Source organism: Oncorhynchus kisutch, linkage group LG17 (assembly GCF_002021735.2).
Source record: "Oncorhynchus kisutch isolate 150728-3 linkage group LG17, Okis_V2, whole genome shotgun sequence".
Lineage (NCBI taxonomy): Eukaryota > Metazoa > Chordata > Actinopteri > Salmoniformes > Salmonidae > Oncorhynchus > Oncorhynchus kisutch.
In genome coordinates, this window is record NC_034190.2 from 55,793,110 (window position 1) to 55,817,572 (window position 24,463).

Below are 24,463 nucleotides of genomic sequence, written 5' to 3' on the forward strand. Positions count from 1 at the left end.
GAGGTATTCTAGGTCGGGTGAAAAAAAGGACTTGAGTTCCTGTATGTTATCACAATCCCACCATTAGTCGTTAATCATGAAATATAAACCCCGGCCCTTTTTCTTCCCGGAGACATATTTATTCCTGCGATGAACTGAGAACCCAACTGGCTGGACGGACTGTCAACGTTTGTTGACAGTATATCCCAAGAGAGCCATGATTCGGTGAAACAATCCCTGATGTCTCTCTGGAAAGAAATCCTCGCCCTGAGCTCATCAACTTTATTGATTGACCCCTTGACTTTTTCCACATTTTGTTATGATGATGAATAGTTTTTCCACCTCAATCTACACACAATACCCCATACATTTACATAAGTATTCAGACCCTTTACTCAGTACTTTGTTGAAGCACCTTTGGCAGCGATATAGCCTCGAGTCTTCTTGGGTATAATGCTACAAGCGTGGCACACCTGTATTTGGGGAGTTTCTCCCATTCTTCTCTGCAGATCGTCTTAAGCTCTGTCCGGTTGGATGGAGGAGCGTTTTCAGGTCTCTCCAGAGATTTTTAATCGCGTTCAAGTCCAGGCTCTGGCTGGGCCACTCAAAGACATTCAGAGAATTGACCCTGAAACTACTCCTGCGTTGTCTTGTTTGTATACTTAGGGACGTTGTCCTATTGGAAGGTCATCCTTAGCACCAGTCTGAGGTCCTGAGCACTCTGGATCTCTCTGTACTTTGTTCTGTTCATCTTTCCCTCAATCCTGACTAGTCTACCAGTCCCTGCCGCTGAAAAACATCCCCACAGCATGATGCTGCCACCACCATGCTTTACCATAGGGATGGTGCCAGGTATCCTCCAGATGTGACGCTTGGCATTCAAGTCAAAGAGTTAAATCTTGGTTTCATCAGACCAGAGAATCTTGTTTAGGTGCCTTTTGGCAAACTCCAAGCGGAGGTCATGCACCTTTTACGGAGGACTGGCCTCTGTCTGGCCACTCTACCATAAAGGCAAAGGGTCTCATAGCAAAGGGTCTGAATACTTATGTAAATTAGGTCTTTGTTTTTTTTATTTGTAATACATTTGTTTTCACTTTGTCCTTATGTGGTATTGTGTGTAGATAGATAAAAAAAAATCTAATCTGTTTTAGAATAAGACTAACATATCAAAATGTGGAAAGACAAAGGGACTGTACATTCAAACAAAGAACACCTTCACGAATAGTGTTTCACCATTTATTGATTACGGAAACAATAGCAAAGGTAGTTGAAGTATCTAAATATAGTATAACCTACAGTACCAATCAATATATTTCAAGTGCCGGGGAGGGCACAATCTTACAGTCCAGTAATGGGAGCGTTACCATCTATGCCAAAAGCCTGAGCCTCTGAAGGAGACATATCAATGCATGCTTCAGTATTCCTCCTTCATTGTGTGCTTCGTTGTGTGCTCAGACCCCATAGGCATATCAAAAGTATCCCACCCTGGTCAGCGATGTGGAGAGACATTTACATTACAGATTTTTCACCTAGCTGGCTCAGAGATTCAAACCAGCAACCTTTCGATTACTGGCCCAATGATCTTAACCGCTACGCTACCTGCCACCCTAACACTGTGTAAGACAAACCACAAAGAAAAGAAAACAGGCAAATGCAGTGTCTAAATCGTGACGACAGGGCTAGTTCAAACCGAGGACTTGGTGAATAGATCACAGGAGACAAAAGTGAGAGACAAAGAATAAATATGCTCAAACAAGCACATGTATCTGTAATGGGTGTTCTTCAATTCTAAAATGCACTAGACTAAAACAATATGTGGTCCCAATGTATAAATACTGACGGCAGGGTTAGTTCAAACTGCAGTCGGATGGTTCTCACAGGTGAGAGAATCCGCCCATGCTTGGTGAATAGCACTTGGTTGATCTCTGGGAGCAGGACAAAGGAGAGCTGAATTGGTCATGTGAGACAAAAGTGAGAGACACGAATGAATAAAATAAATCACAGCAAAGGAATGTCGTTTGTAGCTCGAAAATGAACATCCCGAAAGCTCTGCAATCATCCTACTCCAACTATTGACAGGGATAATGTTATTTCTTATTTGTCAGTATGAATACAATAAGTGTGTCCTGCCTTGATGACTGTAGTATATTTATACTACTTGTCCTATAGATTTTTGTAGTCCTAAATTATTACTTGGAGTAATCTGAAAGCTAAAACGATCATTGTCCCGGAATGACAAGCTAGCTCGTTATAATGCTTTCTGCTCCTGCTAGCTAGCAACATATCTACTTGTTGTAACTACAGTAGCTAGCTAACTAGCTACATTACTAAGGTTGCTGTGTTCTAAGTTGAGAGTCATTTTACAGCTTGCACTGATGGTATCATGTTTCTATAACTAAATAGCTAGTTAAATACAAATTAAATAAGACTTTACCTGATAGCAGTTTGATGAACGGAGATCACCAGTCTACTAACTTAGATGCGGATAACGTGATCAGCAGAGATACTACCATGGATAGTACACACGTTTGAATTGGTTTACATTTTAGTAGGCGGCAGCATTTGCCTGTCCATCTAGCGAACATAACATCTGCAAGAATTGACAGTGCCAACAAACTGAAATATTTTCTGAATAAATAAATATACACAATATGTAAAAACCAGCTCCTCCGTCCACAGAGATCGATCATCTCGAAAACTTAAGCAGACGGCTTCCTACTGCCAATCACCTAATAGTGAACATAACACCCACATCAAACCCATTGATCAAACCACACCCCCAAGATAACTCCTGTTTGTTGGCATCCAATAAATGTTGTATTACCACCACCTACTAGACTGGAGTATAACTCCCTTATATTTTTCTTTAAAAAATAAAATATATCAACAAATACCCAACCATTTAATTCTACACTCACTAAAACCCTCCACCCTACTCCACTATTTAAGTCAACCTAGTCCTTCCTTAGGCCAACAGCCTGAAAGGACGGGACACCACCACTCAACACACGCTGTAGCTCTTCTGACGTCAAGTCTTGTACACTCAAATACCTCTCTGCAGCTGCCACCACAACTTCAATGTTCTGCGATTTTTGTTACATCCCTGCAGTATAGTTGATAACCGTTGCTATAAATGCTAAATATCCAGTCATACTGAAGCATATATCACTTGTTGGCCTATCCCTCTGTACTGGTACAGATCTACTACTCACATCACTCCTCTCAGGATCCCTCCCCCTTGACCCATCTTCCTTTACTTTCTTCACTGCCTCAGCATACCACAACTTCTGCACTATTCTGTCCCTGGTAACCTCAACTTGCCTCTCTCACACCGGGCATTTCTGATCCTCAGCTCCATGGGCACCCCTACAATTAACACATACCACTACTTACCCCAATGCTACACATTATTTTGTCTCATGCCCATAAGCTTGACACCTGTAACGACGTAATGTATTCGACACAAAAGCTTGTGCAGGATAACTTCTATATCCTAACATCACTTTGTCAGGCAAAGACTCAACATCAAAACTTGAAAGAACAGACGACTCTTCTGTTTTAACACTCATGCTACCCTGTCTGCGTCGCACCAAAGGACGCGCATCAAACACTGGGAATCTTCCCCTTCAGTTGGTAAACTTTCACATTTACTGCTACCCCAGTAATCACTCCTTTCAATGGCACCCTTTTCATGAGAGCAAAACAAAACAAAATCTCTTGTCCCCATGTTTAACGCAGAGCGACTGCTCCCTCTGACCAGCAGAAACACATAATTATGACAAGACCACTTCTGGTTACCTTCACTGATTCCACAGCACCCAACTCTATTTTCACCCACCCTTAAAACACAAATGGATCATCTAAAAAGGCAAGGGTCCACTTTTTCCAAAAATGTCACTCCTACCGTCACAGACTCATCTTTTTCCTGACCCTCGGTGCAAGCCACGGACTCTGAGAACTTCACCACACTTACCACCTCTGATACTTTGCCGTCATTCACTTCCATTTCCCCTCCTGTCTTTGATCCGGTGTACAGCTCACTCTGCTTACACTTCCTACCATTCTTCTTTAACAAACCATCTCCCCTTTTTTCCGATTGAAGCTCACCCTCTTCATTCCCTCTCTTCGACCTCTGCCTCTCTTTTTCCCTCCATTCCTCTTCCGTACTCCAAGTATACATCTCCTTTTGATAATACTGCACTTCTCCTAACATACATCTTGTTCTTGCCCTCTCAATGGACGCCATTTCCTTAGGCGTAATACCATAGGCAGTAGTTTGGTTAAATGTACTTTAGTCAGAAAAAGCCCCAAAACTACCACAACTCAGGATAGGACCAAGTTGCAGACACAGGAAACAGAAGATTCAATACACAGAGTAGTTTATGAAACTACAGGAGATGGGCAAAGGGCAGGTCGAGGACAGGCATAGGTTCGTAACCAGGTCAGAGTTTGACAGGTACAGGGCGGCAGGCAGTCTCATGGGTAGGGAAGGCAGAAGTTCGGAAGCAGGTCAGAGTCAGAAAAGTACAGGACAGCATGCAGGCTCGGGGTCAGGGCAGGCAGAAATAGTCGGAACTGCGACGACTAGTAACTATAGCAATAGGAGTACGGAAAAACATGCTGGTAGGCTTGCCAAGGCAACAGACAAACAGAAACGCAGGTATAAATACACAGGGGATAATGGGGAAAATGGGAGACACCTGGAGGGGGGTGGAGACAAGCACAAGACAGGTAAAACAGAACAGGATGTGACAAAGCGTGTGCTTTCCGACGTGCAAGTACAAAGGCAAACCTCCCGGTTGTTCTGGTGAGGTCTCCAACGAGCGCTACTTAAACTCTAGATTGGCTTCTACTGTAGCATTTCTTAATGTGGGGGTGAAAAAACGAAGCAAAATCAGCGAGTTCAGCCCCCTTTAAGGAAGGATCACATAATTCCAACCCCCTGAGCAAACATTTGATAGTTGTAGCTGGCAGTAATTTACTAATCTTGGCGTCATTCCTGTTCAGACAACACACTCTAGGTGGCGGTATGCACCGTTCAGTTTGTCTACCGACTGTCAATAAACTTATAGAACTAGAAGAAGAAGACATTGACTACTGTACTTTAAAATGGAGATTGCCCTCAATGGCACTGCTCATAATGTCACAGGAGCCATAATGGAAAAGATGTGGCATCTATCCAACACTTGGATACACAGCTATGCATGGTGCCACACCTTTCGGCCAAAGGTCTTCCTCAGGCAGCATTAGAAGGTTAATGTGTCACTAGGTGGAGCGTCAACATTGCATGATAACTATAGTATTTTTTTAATTGAATCTTTATTTAACTAGGCAAGTCAGTTAAGAACAAATTCTTATTTACAATGACAGCCTACCAGGGAACAGTGGGTTAACTTCCTTGTTCAGAGACAGAACAACAGATTTTTACCTTGTCAGTTCAGGGATTCAGTTAGTTCAACCTTTCGGTTACTGGCCCAATGCTCTAACCACTAGGCTACCTGCCGCCCCGGTATAGCAACAGTATGTATACATATATAACGCAAATAAATAATATAAAGAAAAAGTGTGTGGGTAAAGGTATGTGCTGCATAAAGGAACATAAAGTCAAACATGAAAGTTTAGCACAACCTAGAAGCCCCTCCCACCTATGTCTAACAGGAAGAAAGCTGTCGAAAGTGAAAATAGATTTGTTCCATCAGAAGTCATTACAGAGACTGTTTATAACTTTCACTCTCACTGCGACACACAACTGGAATGTTTCTCCTTACAAATACCAAGAGACTAAACAATTACAAGGACATACCATCTAAACTGTAAATTCTAAGCGCAGCTGTTAAAAGTGAAGGTTGTAAAGTTGATCAAAGTTTATTGACTGTATTTTAGCTTCTGGATAATCTACAATGGCAACTCCTGCTTCTGTCCATGAGCTGCTGCTGGACACTCTGGATAGCTTGATCTCAAGCGAGCTGAAGAGATTTCAGTATCTACTGACTAAGAACATGTTAGATGGTCACCATAGCATCTCCCACCTGTAGCACACGCTCCAGCAGGTATATCTCTCTAGTCACCCCCAAAACCAATTCTTTCTTTGGCCGCCTCTCCTTCCAGTTCTCTGCTGCCAATGACTGGAACGAACTACAAAAATCTCTGAAACTGGAAACACTTATCTCCCTCACTAGCTTTAAGCACCAACTGTCAGAGCAGCTCACAGATTACTGCACCTGTACATAGCCCACCTATAATTTAGCCCAAACAACTACCTCTTTCCCAACTGTATTTAATTTTAATTAATTTATTTATTTTGCTCCTTTGCACCCCATTATTTTTTATTTCTACTTTGCACATTCTTCCATTGCAAAACTACCATTCCAGTATTTTACTTGCTATATTGTATTTACTTTGCCATCATGGCCTTTTTTGCCTTTACCTCCCTTCTCACCTCACATTGTATATAGACTTGTTTATACTGCATTATTGACTGTATGTTTGTTTTTACTCCATGTGTAACTCTGTGTCGTTTTATCTGTCGAACTGCTTTGCTTTATCTTGGCCAGGTCGCAATTGTAAATGAGAACTTGTTCTCAACTTGCCTACCTGGTTAAATAAAGGTAAATAAAATAAATAGATGGCTGGTTTCCTATTCCTAAGAGCCGTCTGGAGAACGCTGACAGGGAGGACACCGTGGAGAAGATGGTCAGCGCCTACAGCCATGAAGGAGCAGTGAAGATCTCACTGACGATCCTGAGGAAGATGGGCCAGAATGATCTTGCTATGAAGCTGGAGAGAGGCACTCTAGAAGAGGTGCCAGCACTGAAAAAGACTGCGTCTCATCAAAAGGAAGAACTGAAATCCAATTTAGAGAGTCTTCGAAAGAATCAAGAAACGTACAAAAGCATGGAGGTCCACATTAAGAAGCAACGTGCGGACGCAGAGAGGCAGATGAGGGAGCAGTTTGAAAAGTTCCACCAGTTTCTGCGAGAGGAAGAAGAGGCCAGACTGGTTGCGCTCAGGGAGGAAGAGGAGCAGAAGGGCAGGGCTATTGCCAGCGAGATGGAGAGAATTCTCAAGCAGATCTCTTCTCTTGAACAGGACCTGCAGAAAGACGACCGCACATTCCCTGTGAGCTACAAATACATCCAGAACAGCACATTGCCGGGTACACAGCAGGTCTCAGGGGTGCTTATCGACATGGCCAAACACCTGGGAAACCTGCAGTTCAGAGTGTGGGAGAAGATGAAGGAGATAGTCCAATTCACTCCTGTGATTCTGAACCCCAACACTGCAAACCGCTGGCTCTCTGTGTCTGATAATCTGACCAGTGTGAGATTTAATAACATAGGTCAGCAAATCACTGACAACCCAGAGAGGTTCACACAGTATGCCAAGATTCTGGGCTCCGAGGGCTTCAGCTCAGGGAAGCACATCTGGGAGGTGGAGGTGGGGGACCATCCTGAGTGGAACCTGGGAGTAGCTAAAGAAACCATTGATAGGAAGGGGGAGATTCTTGCTTCACCAGCTTATGGAATCTGGGCTATACTGAACAGGAATGGTGTGTATCAAAGTGGAAAGGGTGAGCCCCTTGCTTTTGAGAAGCTGAAGAGGATCCGAGTGCAGCTGGACTTCACCAGTGGGGAGGTGTCCTTCTATGACCCCAAAGATATGACACACATCTATACTCATAAAGACACGTTTGCTGAGAGACTGTACCCATACTTTCTTGTTGGACTGGCTGGTAGTGCCAACAACCCTGATATACATATCTGCCAATCAGAGGTGTCTCTGACAGTAATGGCATCTCAGTGAGGCATGTGATCACATCTTACGATTGAAACGTATCAAAATGAATTCAAAGGCTAGAATCTTGTGCAGAAAAAAATACCATTTGGGATAATGATTTGAAATAATGCCTTGAACAGAACAGTCATTTAAGAAAATAAATAAATAATATAATTTATGCTTAGCTAATCCCCCTAGATCAATTGTAACAGACTTACTTGTCAGCGCTGTCTCTCACCCCTCCTATAGCACTTTGAGGTGGACACATCAAATGATTTAACCTTTGCCTGGATCGGAGGATTGGACCACGTTCAGTGCCCATGTATTGTGTCACACCTTGCTGTACAGTAGGTTTGGGAAATGTTAGAACAGAACCACTAAGGCCCTGTACACCACTCTGATGTTCAACACATTGGACGCAATGGTTGTGATTACAACTGATCTCTGTTTTGATACGACATAGAGTTTGGGCTCGATTCAATCCGTATAGCTGAAGTTCAGCGCTGTAGCGTGATTGAGTATTAAAGGCAATGTTCCCGTGTTCACGGAGACTGCATTCAAGTCAAACGCTGCACATGTTGGCTCAATCGGGAAATGACCTTAACATTTTCAAGAACAGTATAGTGTTGAAATTCGGCAATACAGACTGAATTGAGCCTTTTTTTCTGTACAGAAATCTTCACTCAACCATTTTGTGGTGTCTTCACAAAGCTTGTGTTATTGTCCCCCCCCCACAAATTTTTTTTATTGTATGGGGCTTAATTTTGAGGCTTTAAAGGGATCTGCTTGTTCTCTGGTTAAATAAATAAAATGTTCCCTACAGAACTGGGTGTGACTATGGAGTGACAGGTCTAGATTGGATTACACTAGCTGGCACACAGGAGAACTCAACAATTACAATGCCAACAGAAAGCCTTGTTTCGTGAACGTGGGAGGGACAGTACTGTCATTTGATTCTAATCACTCACCTCATCTTCAAATTCACTTCATTTCAATTGGAGAGGTCATTTTTTTTATATCGTTGTTTCCTCGATAGGTGAGAAATGCTGTAATGTTGCAAATTATGAAAACAAATTTTATTCTAAAATAATCTGTTATTCTAAAAGAATCTGTTATTCTAAAATAATCTGTTAAATCCTGGGAAATGTAAACTGGAAACAAAACTGAAACTTATGTAGTACATATACCAGATACTCCATATAATATCATGCTACAGGTAACAATATCCTACATGTGTTTACACTCAGTGCTCTTCAGAATCTTTGTACAGCATCACTGCTCTTGTCTGAACGATATATTGACTCATGATTGAAATACAATGTAAATCTATTTTTCTTTCATCAATAGCATTTCATTAATGCTGCCTTTAATGCCAAATGTCATTGATGTAACTGCTAATAAATGCATGATGTATTTTCTGTAAAATGTCCCAAGTGTCATTAGATATAAGATTATAAGATTAAAGGTTCAATGATTTTACGGTATTAGGTGTTATTGTTTAAAAACATGTCCAAAGCTAACACTAGAGGGCACTACATGATCATGTTTTACAGTTTCAGGCTGTGTGTCTGAGAGAAAGAAGAGCAAGAGAGAAAGAGAGAGATTCGGACACATTACCTGTTGACAATATTAGGCATTATTGTTAAAAAATATGTCCAAAGCTAACACTAGAGGGCACTATATTATCATGTTTTACAGTTATAGGCTGAGAGAGAGAGAGAGAGAGAGAGAGAGAGAGAGAGAGAGAGAGAGAGAGAGAGAGAGAGAGAGAGAGAGAGAGAGAGAGAGAGAGAGAGAGAGAGAGAGAGAGAGAGAGAGAGAGAGAGAGAGAGAGAGAGAGAGAGAGAGAGAGAGAGAGAGAGAGAGAGAGAGAGAGAGAGAGAGAGAGAGAGAGAGAGAGAGAGAGAGAGAGAGAGAGAGATGTCAAATTTTATGTTCCTTTTTGATGGGTAAAAATGTCCTCTGTGTACAACGTAAAGCACCAACTATTTGCACATAATATGACATTTGAGATGTCTTTATTCTTTTGGAATTTTTGTGAGTGTAATGTTTACTATACATTTTTTTTATTGTTTATTTCACTTTTGTTTGTTATCTATTTCACTTGCTTTGACAATGTAAGCATATGTTTCCCATGTCAATAAAGCCCTTATATTGACAATTGAATTGAGAGAGAGAGAGTGAGAGAGATTTGGACACATTTATTTTTATGTGTTATTGTTTAAGGTGTTATTGTTTAAAAACATGTTCAAAGCTAACACTAGAGGGCACTATATTATCATGTTTTACACCTTTATTTTACTAGGAAAGTCAGTTAAGAACAAATTCTCATTTTCAATGACAGCCTAGGAACAGTGGGTTAACTGCCTTGTTCAGGGGCAGAACGACAGATGTGTACCTTGTCAGCTCGGGGATTCGATCAAACGCTCTAACCACTAGGCTACGCTGCCGCCCTGTCTGTTGAGGTTAGGTTGAGAGGTAGAGAGGTAGAGAGAGAGAGAGAGAGAGAGAGAGAGGGGGAGAGAGGGGAGAGAGAGGGGGAGAGAGAGAGAGAGAGAGAGAGAGGGGGAGAGAGAGAGAGAGAGAGGGGGAGAGAGAGGGGGAGAGAGAGAGAGAGAGAGAGAGGGGGAGAGAGAGGGGGAGAGAGAGAGAGAGAGAGAGAGAGAGAGAGAGAGAGAGAGAGAGAGAGAGAGAGAGAGAGAGAGAGAGAGGGGGAGAGAGAGAGAGAGAGAGAGAGGGGGAGAGAGAGAGAGAGAGAGAGAGAGAGAGAGAGGAGAGAGAGAGAGAGAGAGAGAGAGAGAGAGAGAGAGAGAGAGAGAGGGGGGAGAGAGAGAAGAGAGAGAGAGAGAGAGAGAGAGAGAGAGAGAGAGAGAGAGAGAGAGAGGGGGAGAGAGAGAGAGAGAGAGAGAGAGGGGGAGAGAGAGGGAGAGAGAGAGGGGGGGGGGGGGGGGGAGAGAGGGGGAGAGATTGAGAGAGAGAGAGAGAGACAGGGGGAGAGAGAGAGAGAGAGAGAGAGAGAGAGAGGGGGAGAGAGAGGGAGAGAGAGAGGGGGAGAGAGAGAGAGGGGGAGAGAGAGGGGAGAGAGAGAGAGAGAGAGAGAGGGGGAGAGAGAGGGGGAGAGAGAGAGAGAGAGAGAGAGAGGGGGAGAGAGAGGGATGATAGATTAAATGTATTTTCTAACTCTAATCCATCTGTGAAATTCATAAGTAAGAGCCTGTGTTTTTCCCCCAGCTAGGCCTAGCAGTATCAACTCTTATAGTCGTCTAATCTTCATAGTCTAACCTGATGAAAATGAAAACATGCTAAGTGAACAAAGACATCTACATTGGTTCAGACAACTAGCATCTAAATAACTGATATGTGCACATAACAAAACATACAGGATTGGTATAAGCATTGGTTGGGTGAAGTTCCCACCATTGTAAAATCCTTGCGAGACAGTGTGCAAATGCACACATCTCAGAAGGGTGAAAAATTTGGACTCAACCTATCACGCGAGGCTGCCAAGCCTTGAGAGGAAACAGCCTTTCACTCACTCGCTAGCCTCACCATGTAAATGTGATAAACCTAATACGAACATGTACATTATAAGCAGAGGCAAACTGTTTATTTTCCACTTCATTTTTTTTATTACACACAAAAGAAAACAAAAGAAGCATTGCAACACACAATGAACCAAATGCTGACAAAAAGTCAATGCACCAGGAAGAAGTGATGTACAAATAATAATTATTCAAATTACCATGGAATTTTAATAATAACAATAATAACAATGCACCCTGATGAAAACAAGCCAAAACTTTACTTCATATCATTCATAAATAGATTAGAAATCTGTCAACCGAATTAAATAGCATTACAACATTGTGAAACATGTTCTTCAACTAAAGGAAATGGGTTCTCTCATCGCTGTCTTTACAAATAAAATAAGTCATTTTTGCAGGTTTGTGCGCAAATGAAATATCTACCTGGCAACCATACCATAGAAACTTAAATTGTGTTACAGTGAAAAACTAAAATGTTTTAAGAATTAAATGCATTATTTATTTATTTCACAACAAATTATAAAGATTAAAATCAACACAATTCTAAAACACCTAATGAAACTAGTCAAAAACTTTAAAACCCACTGTTATGTTTTTATCTTTAGTAACATTTCACATTTAGCAAGTGGTGTTGGGGAGTGGGGGGGGGCATGGTCCGCTGGACCAGGAGAGGTTTAAACTAAGGGAGAGGTTTCACCTTTGACCTCTTCAGTCCAGTAACATCCTGAGGCCAGTGCAGAGGGTCATCTAGTGCACTACTTTTGACTAGAGTAGTGCCCTAGATAGGGAATAGGGTACCATTTCAGACGCAGACACTCTCTCTCAGAGAGCCCCCAATAACAACTGGGGAACTGAATCATTTGCAGTCTTTGTATTTCTCTCTTCATTAGAGAGGAGTTAGCCTGGTCCCAGGTCTATTTGTGCTGTCTTGTCAATTTATATGGCCATTGTCACCATAGAAGTTGCAAAGACAGCACAAACAGATCTGGGATCAGATTTAGTGTGTATTCCCTCACTGAATACAGCCCGCACAAAAATCACATAACCAGACAAAATAATGTAAAAAGCAAGGGGATTGCGGTTAGATACACACATCTGGGCATAGGGGGCCAGGTTCCATCTTGGTAGATATTTACAATCACTCTGAGAAAAGAAAAATGGGACACTTGTGTTTCTCCCCTCCAGACCTACAACGACCCCTTTGTCAAAACAAAGACAGACATTTTTTGGGGGGGTTTGTGTATGGTATGTTGATGTGAGCTTAAAGCTCAAACCCCCCACAAAATGGAACGTTCATGGAAAAGAATAAGCAAGGCTCCTGTCCAGTCTAAGTACTTGGCAAAAAGGTGAAGTAGTAGCAGTCTTTGGGATTTTAAAAATCCTTCAGAAAAAAACAAGCTGGAGGAAAAAGATACATTGACGTTGTTAATGAATGTTGGAAAACTCCCTGGAGTCTTGACTTATGGAGGTCCACCAGCTTCAAGTGAGGTAGAGAGGCTTGTCCCGAACTCCCATGCCACTGCTGATGAAGAGAACAAAGAAAATATGCTGTTGAAACAGGCAAATGTTGGTCCAGGAACCAAAGCATCGAATGACAGTCTTAAAACTATTTATTCAATTCTGTATGATTTATTTGGTGGCAAAGTAGTTGTGTGTCACTAGCATAGCAGTGGAAGTGAATGAACAGTGACGCTGCATGATCTTGTGCTGGAAGAATGCATGCATGCTCAAATACCTACATTCCATATAACAATGTGTACTAAGTCAAACAAAGGGAAACTTCATTGGATGTCACACTTTCTCACAGTGTAGGGAAAAGTGTTATTCCACTACTACCGCTTTTGAATAAACAGCACGACTCAGCCTCAAGCCTCACTCATCTGGCAAAGCACTTTGATAAAACTGTTCCTCGTCCCAGTATACTAGGTTATCACGACGTGCTCACCTGCAGTGGTTGGGCCCACAGTCCCGGTTGCAGTACTCGCCATCCCAGTCGGGCTTCTGTCCATGCCCTGGGTTGGGCGCCCCCGGAGACTGAGACCCACCCACACTGTTCTGGTAGTCCTGAATGTGAGAGAACCCCTGGAGCAGAAGAGGAAACAGAAGAGTGCTCTCTTAAAAACCACTACCATTTCAAATGTTCCAATGTGGTTGGAGTGCCCAATAGGAAGAGGTTCACGTCCACTGCAGGCAATGGGGTAATGCTCAATTTACTTTAAGTTGGGGAATAAGTGGACACTGGCTTCATTTCAAATTGATCCCTAACCCTGGTGTAGATCTAGGATCAGAATGGATACCATGGTCTTCAAGATTTTTTCCTATTATTAATACTAGTCCAATCACCCGGTGTTATGAGATCCTGAAAGCAAACATTATATCAGTGCTCTATCACCTATTTCAAATGTTTCCACAACACTACAGGGCTGACCACTAAAGAACAGAGATCGGACTAACCTGTTGGCTGAGAGGAGGTGAGTGCAGAGACCCCTGGAGCCCCATTGAGTGTGACTGGACCTGCTGCATGCGCAGAGAGCTCTGGTGCAGGGCGAGCTGGGAGGGATGAAGGGGCGGGCTGATCTGGAAGGGGGAGGGGGGAGAGGCACTCATGCTGGGCGGCAGCATCTGGGATTGGCTGAGGGTCCGGGTCAGGGCATGGCGGGGCGGCCCGGCGAAGCTCTGCAGGTCCGACAGGGGGAAGGAGCCGGGGCCCAGACCGTAGGGGGAGGAGGGCTGCGGAGGCATGCTGTACAAGGGCTGCTTGGGGGGCAGCATGTGGGAGGGTTGGCTGCTTTGGGCACTTTTTGGTTCGACGGGGTCGTCGTAGGTCTGGAGGGGAGAAACAAAAGAAATAGGACGTAGGAAGAGTTAGAGAAAGCACAAATAGTTATATGTGTAAATGTGTAAAAAATGTCATGATTTCATATAGTGTTGGAGAGTGGACTCTCCTCCCAAAAACTCATCTCTCGTCTATGGAATAAATTAGTCAAACACATTCATTCAACTCTTCCCATTATCTTTGACTACAATGGCCACAGCAGAAAGAGACAAGTTTACAAGCCCTAGCCCCAGTCAGTGTTATTCAGGATTGTATTCATTAGGGCACAACATAGTAAAACATTTAAACATTTTGCGTGATGCAAAATGTGAACCAATGTTTCTTATTGGACAAGTTCAGATAGTACCTCCCCTGTTTTGGCCTGTTTGCTTCTGTATCATACCCTAATGAATGCAACCCAGAACTGCCAGGTCATGTATCATGCGACTTATAGGCTCCTTATGTATATCGTGGGTGAATCATTCAGAGCAGGTGCAGCCCTCGTCTTGCCCCCACCCCCCAACCCACACCCAACCCAGACCCTATGATGAGCTGTCAGATTGCTTATCTGCACCTATCAGTGTTGATTACAGGGGTAATGGAGCCCATTTGTATGAATTGTGCCGCCATATAATGATCAGTGGACACCATGACAGTTGGATGGGAATAGAGAGAGGGCGTACACACACACACACACACACACACACACACACACACACACATAGAGAGAGGGAAATGAGACTGTGTGCCAGGAGAACAAATGGAATGACAAAAGGAATCTCCCAGACGCTACATTGTGGCCTGTTAACGCGACACGGCACTAAACAATGCAATTCCACCGTTCCTTCCTTCCTTCCTATCCATGTTGCTGCACCGGAGATAGGGCGCCATTACTCATAGGCAAAAAGGAGAAAGCCATAAATCTAAATTAGCAGTGGGGTGTCACGCGGAGAAAATGCAACAAAAACCCAATTATGTGTAGTATTGAATTGGATGCACATTCTTGTATAAGCAGTGAAACAGAAGACATGATGGATGCATCAATAACAAGAATAAACCATTAGTTCCATTCATGTGTCTTGTATGAACAGGCATAGCTCAACTGTAGAGAAACATAGGACTATGTCTGGACAGACCAGATAGAATTAACATTTCATGTAACGACAGACAAAGATATTGGCTCAATGGAATACGGTGTACATATAGGGCATACATACATACATACATACATACATACATACATACATACATACATACTGTATACACAGGGCATACATACAGTATGCTTCGCAAGCACTAAAATCACTAAACTCCCTTTCTAACAAAGCTTTATAGCTTCATACCCTTTGGTGCATAAGGGAGAGAATAGTATGACCTTCCTCTATCAGAACAACTGTCCCAACCCCCAACCTATGGAAATAAGGTATTGTCTCCATGGTATACAGTATTGTTGCAACACCCCACCTCCACTCTTCTTTAGCCCCTCCCCCGCCATTAGCCAAGATTTTCCATCCAATCCATCATCACTCTAAGCAAGCCTGGTGTGTCATAAGTGTTACCTTGGAAACCAGACTCGCTCTGTACGTGGCAAGGGCTTTCAGGTACTCTTTCTTGGCCGCCTCGGTTCTCCTCTTGTACGCCTGGAAATCAAAGAAGAAGGAAAATGAGAAGAGGTCTACAGACATACTCACAAATGTCTCCCTTTCCTTACATCATTTCAAGAGGTCTTCCTCCACAGTCATTTAGTACACACTCTTATCCAAAGCAACTAGAGTTAAGTGCCTTGCTCAAGGAAACAGACAGATATTTCACCCTGTCGGCTCAGGGATTTGAACCAACGATCTTTCAGTTACGGGCCTAACGCTCTTAACCGCGAGGCTACCTGCTGCCCACACATTGTTTATATAGAAGAAAAATGAACACAAACTCTCCATAATTTTAGCGCTACAATAGACATTGCATCACACACTCAAAAGGTTTGTGCAATTCAAAAAAATTATAAATGTGGTCAATGCCTTCATGCTCCAATCAAGTGCATCAGTTATGTTTAAAATAATATTGTGTGTGTGTGTGTTTGTGTGTTCATGTGCGTGTGGTGTGCACCCACGTGCGTACACATGCATGTCTGTGTGTGTACATTTCTGTGTGCTTGCGTACATGCACATGCATGCGTGTGTATGCAGGTATGTGTGAGTGTGTGTGTGTGTGCGCGCATGTTGGTCTGTGTGTATATTGAGGCGGGTTGTAAATAACAAGCCCAGTAAGCCCCAGGAGAGAAGAGTTGTGGGGTAGATGGAACTTAAGCCCTGACGCACCATTGGTAGGTAAACCACCACAATCATTAGAAAACAAACTGAACGGTCTACGATTAAGACTATCCCAGCAACGATACATTAAAAACTGTAAAATGTTATGTTTCAGCGAGATGTGGCTAAACGACGACACGGATAATATAGAACTGGCTGGCTTCTCCGTGTATCGGCAGGACAGAGCAGCTACGTCTGGTAAAACGAGGGGAGGGGGTGTGTGTTTACTTGTCAATAACTGCTGGTGCAGTCTAATATTAAAGAAGTCTCAAGGTATTGCTTGCCTGAGGTAGAATACCTCATGATAAGCTGTAGAACACACTATCTACCAAGAGTGTTCTCATCTATATTATTTGTAGACATCTACATTATTTACCACCACAAACCGATGCTGTATAAGGCCATAAGCAAACAAGAAAATGCTCCTCCAGAAGCGGCGCTCCTAGTGGCCGGGGAATTTACTGCAGGCAAACTTAAATCCGTTTTACCTAATTTCTACCAGCATGGGGCGGCAGGGTAGCATAGTGGTTAAAGTGTTGGACTAGTAACTGGAAGGTTGCAAGTTCAAACCCCTGAGCTGACAAGCTACAAATCTGTCATTCTGCCCCTGAACAGACAGTTAACCCACTGCTCTTAGGCAGTCATTAAAAATAAGAATCTGTTCTTAACTGACTTGCCTAGTTAAATAAAGGTTAAAATATAAACAAATGTGCAACCTGAGGGGAAAAAAACTCTAGACCACCTTTACTCCACATACAGAGATGCATACAAAGCTTTCCCTCACCCTCCATTTGGCAAATATGACCATAATTCTATCCTCCTGATTCTTACAAGAAAAAACTAAAGCAGGAAGTAAAAGTTACTTGATCAATATGGAAGTGGTCAGATGACGCGGATGCTACACTACAGGACTCTTTTGCTAGCACAGACTGGACTATGTTCTGGGATTCATCCAATGGCAATGAGGAGTATACCACCTCAGTCACTGGCTTCATCAATAAGTACATTGACGACATCATCTCCACAGTGACCGTACGCACATATCCCAACCAGAAGCCATGGACTACAGGCAACATCCGCACCCAGCTAAAGGCTAGATCTGCTGCTTTCCAGGAGCGGGACACCAACCCAAGCCCATAAGAAATCCCGCTATGTACCCTCAGACGAACCATCAAACAGGCAAAGTGTCAATACAGGACTAAGACTGAATTCCACTACACCGGCTCTGATGCTTGTCGGATGTCGCAGGGCTTGAAAATTATAACGGACTTTAAAGGGAAACCCAGCATTGAGCTGCCCAGTGACATGAGCCTACTAAACGAGCTAAATGCCTTTTATGCTCGCTTCGAGGCAAGCAACACTGAGGCATGCATGAGAGCACCAGCTGTTCCAGACAACTGTGTAATCACACTCTCTGTAGCCGATGTGAGCAAGACCTTTAAACAGGTCAATATTCACAAAGCCGCGGGACCAGGCGGATAACTAGGACGTGTACTCAAAGCATGACCGGACCAACTAGCAAATGTCTTCACTGACATTTTCAACCTCTCCCTGACCGAGTCTGTAATATCTACATGTTTCAGACAGACCACCATAGTCCCTGTCCCCAAGAAAGTGAAGGTAACCTGCTTAAATGATTACTGTCCCATAGCACTCATGTCGGTAGCCATGAAGTGCTTTGAAAGGCTGGTGAATGCTCACATCAACAACATCATGACGGAAACCCTAGACTCACTCCAATTCGCATACCACCCCAACAGATTCACAGATGACAAAATCTCAATGGCACTCCACACTGCCCTTTCCCATTCTGGACAAAAGGAACACCTATGTGAGAATGCTGTTCAGTGACTACAGCTCAGCATTCAACACCATAGTACCCACAAAGGTCATCACTAAGCTAAGGACCCTGGGACTAAACACCTCCCTCTGCAACTGGATCCTGGACTTCCTGACGGGCCGCCACCAGGTGGTGAGGGTAGGCAACGATTCTCAACACCGGGGCCCCTCATGGGTGTGTGCTTAGTCCCCTCCTGCACTCCCTGTTCACCCATGACTGCGTTGCCAAGCATGACTCCAACACCATCATTAATTTGCTGACGACAACAGTGGTAGGCCTGATCACTGACAACGATGAGACAGCCTATAGGGAGGAGTGTGGTGCCAGGACAACAACCTCTCCCTCAACGTGAGCAAGACAAAGGAGCTGATCGTGGACTACAGGAAAAGGAGGACCGAACAGGCCCCCATTAACATCGGCGGGGCTGAAGTGGAGCGGGTCAAGAGTTCCTTCAATAACGAACTATAATGGTCCAAACACAACAAGACAGTTGTGAAGAGGGCACGACAACACCTTTTCTCCTTGAGGAGACTGGAAAGATTTAGCCTGGGTCCCCAGATCCTCAAAAGGTTCTACAGCTGCACTATCGAGAACATCTTGACCGGTTGCATCACCGCCTGGCATGGCAACTGCTCAACATCTGACCGTAAGGCACTACAAAGGGTAGTGCGTACGGCCCAGTATATCACTGGGGCCAAGCTTCCTGACATCCAGGACCTATATACAAGGCAGTGTCAGAGGAACGCCCCAAAAACTGTCAAAGACTCCAGTCACCCTAGTCATAGACTGTTCTCTCTGCTACCGTTGGTACCGGAGTGCCAAGTCTAGGACCAAAAGGCTCCTTAACAGCTTCTACCCCCAAGCCATAAGACTGCTGAACAATCAAATGGCCACCCCACCCCCCCTTTGTTTTTTCACTGCTGCTACTCGCTGTTTATTATCTATGCATAGTCACTTTACAAATTACACCGACTAACCTGTACCCCCGCACATTGATTCGGTACCGGTACCTCCTGTATATAGCCTCGTTATTGTAATGTAATTTTCTTGTGTTATTTTTTTATTTAAATTTTTCTCCTTTAGTCTTTTTAGTAAATATTTTCTTAACTCTATTTCTTGTACTGGTTAAGGGCCTGTAAGTAAGCATTTCACGGTATACCTGTTGTATTCGGCGCATGTGACAAATACAATTTGATTTCATTTGATTTACAGTGAATACATCATCATGGATTTAAATTCCAGATGGAGCAGCATGGCAGCATTTTGATTGACAGCTGACTCTGCAATGCATACAAATAAACACATACAGCCGGCTCAACAAAAATGAGCTGATTAAGAATTTGAGCTGAAATGATATTGTTACAGTATCGGTGCGAGATAGTGTTTTCTAGTCATAGGACATAAAAGAGAGGGAGCTAAACTACAACAAGAAGATATTTCATAAGGATCTGATTGCAATTTGTGTTTTAGGGTTATTTTAGCTGTGTGGCCTTAACGTTCAAAGTTGTAAGTGGAAATGCACACGCAATGCTTTGGTTGAAAATCTTTTGTTGTAGTGCGCACACATAACAACTTCATTGTCCATGTTACAGCGAACAACGTAAATGTGTTTTCTTCACCGTTGAGACGAGCACAGGTTCAAACTGCAGTGCCCCTGGATGGAGAGCATATTGTGGTGTTAAAGGTCTTGATCAAGGGCCCAACGGTAGGGGAATGTCTTTAAGATGTGAACCCAGCAGCCCTCCAGTTGCCAGGTCAATTCCTCCCTTTATTCCATGACATGAATGATGCAATATCATTCATAACTACATTCATAACAACTTTCATTCATAACAACTGATGCTTTGAAGACCTTGCCTACATACTTACGGACGGACCTAGAGAGCACCAATGGTAATTTATTTATGCTCAGTTCTATGTAGAATATTTGGCTTTTGTCACACCTCCCTGATAGTTAGTATTCCTTAATTACATTTTTACACAATAACTATATTACTAAAGACTAACGATGCATGGTGAAAGGTAACATCTCCATGAAAATCCCTTAAATAAACTTCTTATTTTAGCAATTGCTTTTGAGACTGATGGGTGGAGAAGAAGATTAACAATACAGCTTATTTTCCTTAATAGACTGATACAGATACCGTTCCTTCATAAAGTATTCATACCCCTTGACTTTTTCCACATGTGGATGTGTTACAGTCTGAATTTTAAATTGATCAAATTTGGATTGAAGTGGAATTATGTTTTTAGAGTAAAAAAGATATATACAGTGTATATAAAAATGAAAAGTGAACAGTATTCAACCCCTTTGTTATGGCAGGCCTAAATAAGTTCAGGAGTAAAAATGTGCTTAATAAGTCACATAATAAGTGGATGGATTCACTCTGTGTGCAATAACAGTGTTTAAACCCATTTATGAAGGTCATACCAAGGATCATTTTGCTATTTGATTTAGAATTTTAAGACCCGTTGAAGTATTTCCCCCCCCCCCTATTAGCCCATACAAACACACTGAATAACAGATTCACTACATGGAACAACAGAGTCGCAAAACAAATCAAAAGGAAGTATGTTCCGAAGAGTCTGTCCTATATCTGAGAGATATAAGAGAGATCAGGAAACTTTTGTCATTTTTGGCACTTAACAGTCTCCATATAAAGTGCATTCGGAAACTATTCAGACCCCTTGACTTTTTCCACATTTTGTTTTGTTACAGCCTTATTCTAAAATGGATTAAATCACCCCCCCCCCCCACCCCACCCCATCAATCTACACATAATACCCCGGGGCGGCAGGGTAGCCTAGTGGTTAGAGTGTTGGACTAGTAACCGAAAGGTTGCAAGTTCAAATCCCCGAGCTGACAAGGTACAAGTCGTTCTGTCCCTGAACAGGCAGTTAACCCACTGTTCCTAGGCCGTCATTGAAAATAAGAATTTTTTCTTAACTGACTTGCCTAGTTAAATAAAGGTAAAATAAAAATAAAAATAATGACAAAGCAAAAACGGTTTATATTTTTCTTGTGCAAATGCATAAAAGAAAACGGAAATATCAAATTTACATAAGTATTCAGACCCTTTACTCAGTACTTTGTTGAAGCACCTTTGGCAGCGATAACAGCCTCGGGTCTTCTTGAGTATGACTCCACAAGCTTGACACACCTGTCACCTGCAGCAGCGCCTCTTCAACCTGCAGCAGCGCCTCTTCAACCTCAGGAGGCTGAAGAAATTTGGCTTGTCACCAAAAGCACTCACAAACTTCTACAGATGCACAATCGAGAGCATCCTGGCGGGCTGTATCACCGCCTGGTATGGCAACTGCACCGCCCTCAACCGCAAGGCTCTCCAGAGGGTAGTGAGGTCTGCACAACGCATCACCGGGGGCAAACTACCTGCCCTCCAGGACACCTACACCCCCCGATGCTACAGGAAGGCCATAAAGATCATCAAGGACATCAACCACCCGAGCCACTGCCTGTTCACCCCGCTGTCATCCAGAAGGCGAGGTCAGTACAGGTGCATCAAAGCTGGGACCGAGAGACTGAAAAACAGCTTCTATCTCAAGGCCATCAGACTGTTAAACAGCCACCACTAACATTGAGTGGCTGCTGCCAACACACTGTCAATGACACTGACTCAACTCCAGCCACTTTAATAATGGGAATTGATGGGAAATGATGTAAATATATCACTAGCCACTTTAAACAATGCTACCTTATATAATGTTACTTACCCTACATTATTCATCTCATATGCATACGTATATACTGTACTCTATATCATCGACTGCATCCTTATGTAATACATGTATCACTAGCCACTTTAACTATGCCACTTTGTTTACATACTCATCTCATATGTTATACTGTACTCGATATCATCTACTGTATCTTGCCTATGCTGCTCTGTACCATCACTCATTCATATATCCTTATGTACATATTCTTTATCCCCTTACACTGTGTATAAGACAGTAGTTTTTTTGGAATTGTTAGTTAGATTACTTGTTCGTTATTACTGCATTGTCGGAACTAGAAGCACAAGCATTTCGCTACACTCGCATTAACATCTGCTAACCATGTGTATGTGACAAATAAAATTTGATTTGATTTGATTTGTATTTAGGGAGTTGCTCTCATTCTTCTGTACAGATCCTCTCAAGCTACATCAGGTTGGATGGGGAGCGTTGCTGAACAGCTATTTTCAGGTCTCTCCAGAGTTGTTCAATCGGGCTCAAGTCCAGGCTCTGGCTGGACCACTCAAGGACATACAGACACTTGTCCCGAAACAAATGTTGCGTTGTCTTGGCTGTGTGCTTAGGATCGTTCTCCTGTTGGAAGGTGAACCTCGGCCCCCAGTCTGAGGTCCTGATCTCTCTGGAGCAGGTTTTCATCAAGGATCTTCCTGTACTTTAATCCGTTCAGCTTTCACTCGATCTTAACTAGTCTCCCAGTCCCTGTAGCTGAAAAACATCCCCACAGCATGCCGCTGCCACCCCCATGCTTCACCGTAGGGATGGTGCCATGTTTCCTCTAGATGTGACGCTTGGCATTCAGGCCAAAGAGTTCAATCTTGGTTTCATCAGACCAGATAATCTTGTTTCTCATGGTCTGAGAGTCTTTAGGTGCCTTTTGGCAAACTCCAAGCAGGCTGTCATGTGCCGTTTACTGAGGAGTGGCTTCCGCCTGGCCACTCTACCATAAAGGCCTGATTGGTGGAATGCTGCAGAGATCATTGTTCATCTGGAAGGTTCTCCCATCTCCACAGAGGAACTCTGGTGCTCTGTCAGAGTGATCATTGGGTTCTTAGTCACCTCCCTGACCAAGAAAACCATTGTGTTAGTGAGAGTCTCATCTTTCAATAGAAGGGTCATAATAGTTTGTAGGCCAATTTTGTGAGAAGACCAATTTTCGGGATGTCACATGGTCTGACAAACATCGCTCTAGCTCTGTCACCTTTCACCACAGATGCGGAAGTTGCGACATCGGTGGATGTGGTGGATTGAGATGCATCCAATGATCTCTCAGATCTCTATTAAACTGACATATTTTTATGTGACTTTTGAATGACTACCTAATCTCTGTACTCCACACATACAATTTTCTGTAAGGAATTTCAAACACAGATTCAACCACAAAGACCATGGAGGTATTAAAATGCCTTGCAAAGAAGGGACCTATTGGTAGATAAAATACATTTTAAATAGCAAACATTGAATATCCCTTTGAGCAGGGTGAAGATATTAATTACACAACATTGTAATTATTTCACAATACTAACCCATATGACAGATCGAAAAGAAGGAAGCCTGTACATAAATAAAACAATTCCAATACATGCATCCTGTTTGCAATAAGGCACTAATGTAAAACTGCAGTAAAAAATAATTTAACTTTATGTCCCGAATACATGTTTGGGGCAAATCCAACACAACACATCACTGAGTACCACTCTTCATATTTTCAAGCATGGCGGTGGGTGCATCAGGTTATGTGTATGCTTGTCATCGGCAAGGAACAGGGTGTTTTTTGGATAAAAAAAAAAAGAATAGAGCTAAGCACAGGCAAAATCCTAGAGGATCTGTATGCTTTCCAAAAAACTCTGGTAGACAAATTCATCTTTCAGGAGGACAATAACCTAAAACACAAGGCAAAATATACACAGGTGTTGCTTACCAAGATGACATTTAATGTTCCTGAGTGGCCTAGTTACAGTTTTGACTTAAATCGGCTTGGAAGCTGTGGCAAGACTTGAAAATGTCCCCCATCCCTCCCATCTTTGTATCCTACATAATAAAATGTAGCTTCAACTGTTTTCAATTGAAAATCCAGATGACAACAACTGCTGTGGGTGTCGCTTCAGGCAACTTAGTTAGTACCTTGCCCTACAATACAATATAGGGGAAACTCCATTCTAGATTAGAACTCACATGATAGGCTCTGCTTTATATCAGCTGCTGTCAGGACAGATAGAAGGAGGTACACCATTGCAGTGGGTGTTTTTTCTGTCATAAACAGGTTTGTCTGTAAAACATCTAACTTAATTTGACTACATCAATTTAATTTTCTACTGTTGCAGTGGGTGTTTTTTCTGTCAAAAACAGGTTTGTCTGTAAAACATCTAACTTAATTTGACTACATCAATTTAATTTTCTACTGTTGCTGCTACACATGGAGGCTCTTCTTGTGTTTCCTCTTTGGCTC

At 42.9% G+C, this 24,463-nt stretch overlaps 2 protein-coding genes across 5 annotated transcripts in view; one reads left to right on the forward strand and one right to left on the reverse strand.

The window, feature by feature from the left end:
• Positions 1-5,683: 5,683 nt before the first annotated feature.
• LOC109907948 (tripartite motif-containing protein 35) lies at positions 5,684-9,239 on the forward strand. Its single transcript, XM_020506259.2, has 2 exons — positions 5,684-5,988; positions 6,608-9,239. Exons 1-2 carry the CDS (start codon positions 5,880-5,882, stop codon positions 7,780-7,782), a joined length of 1,284 nt encoding a protein of 427 aa, XP_020361848.1. The 5' UTR covers positions 5,684-5,879; the 3' UTR covers positions 7,783-9,239.
• Positions 9,240-11,360: 2,121 nt separating this feature from the next.
• LOC109907949 (thymocyte selection-associated high mobility group box protein TOX) overlaps positions 11,361-24,463 on the reverse strand; it is a 134,204-nt gene continuing 121,101 nt past the window's right edge. For all 4 annotated transcript variants that reach the window (XM_020506263.2, XM_020506260.2, XM_020506264.2 and 1 more), the window contains 4 exons: positions 15,675-15,755; positions 13,755-14,126; positions 13,246-13,382; positions 11,361-12,822 (listed from right to left, as the gene is read on the reverse strand). In XM_020506263.2, coding sequence (XP_020361852.1) covers positions 12,780-12,822; positions 13,246-13,382; positions 13,755-14,126; positions 15,675-15,755 — 633 coding nt within the window. In that variant the 3' untranslated portion in view covers positions 11,361-12,779. The remainder of the gene's footprint in view (positions 12,823-13,245; positions 13,383-13,754; positions 14,127-15,674; positions 15,756-24,463) is intronic.

What these genes read in the sequence shown, in the direction of transcription:
- LOC109907948 (XM_020506259.2), top strand. Translation starts at nt 5,880, where the DNA reads ATGGCAACTCCTGCTTCTGTCCATGAGCTGCTGCTGGACACTCTGGAT. An exon ending in GACTAAGAACATGTTAGATG is followed by an intron (nt 5,989 to 6,607) that starts GTCACCATAGCA and finishes AATAAATAGATG; the next exon opens with GCTGGTTTCCTATTCCTAAG.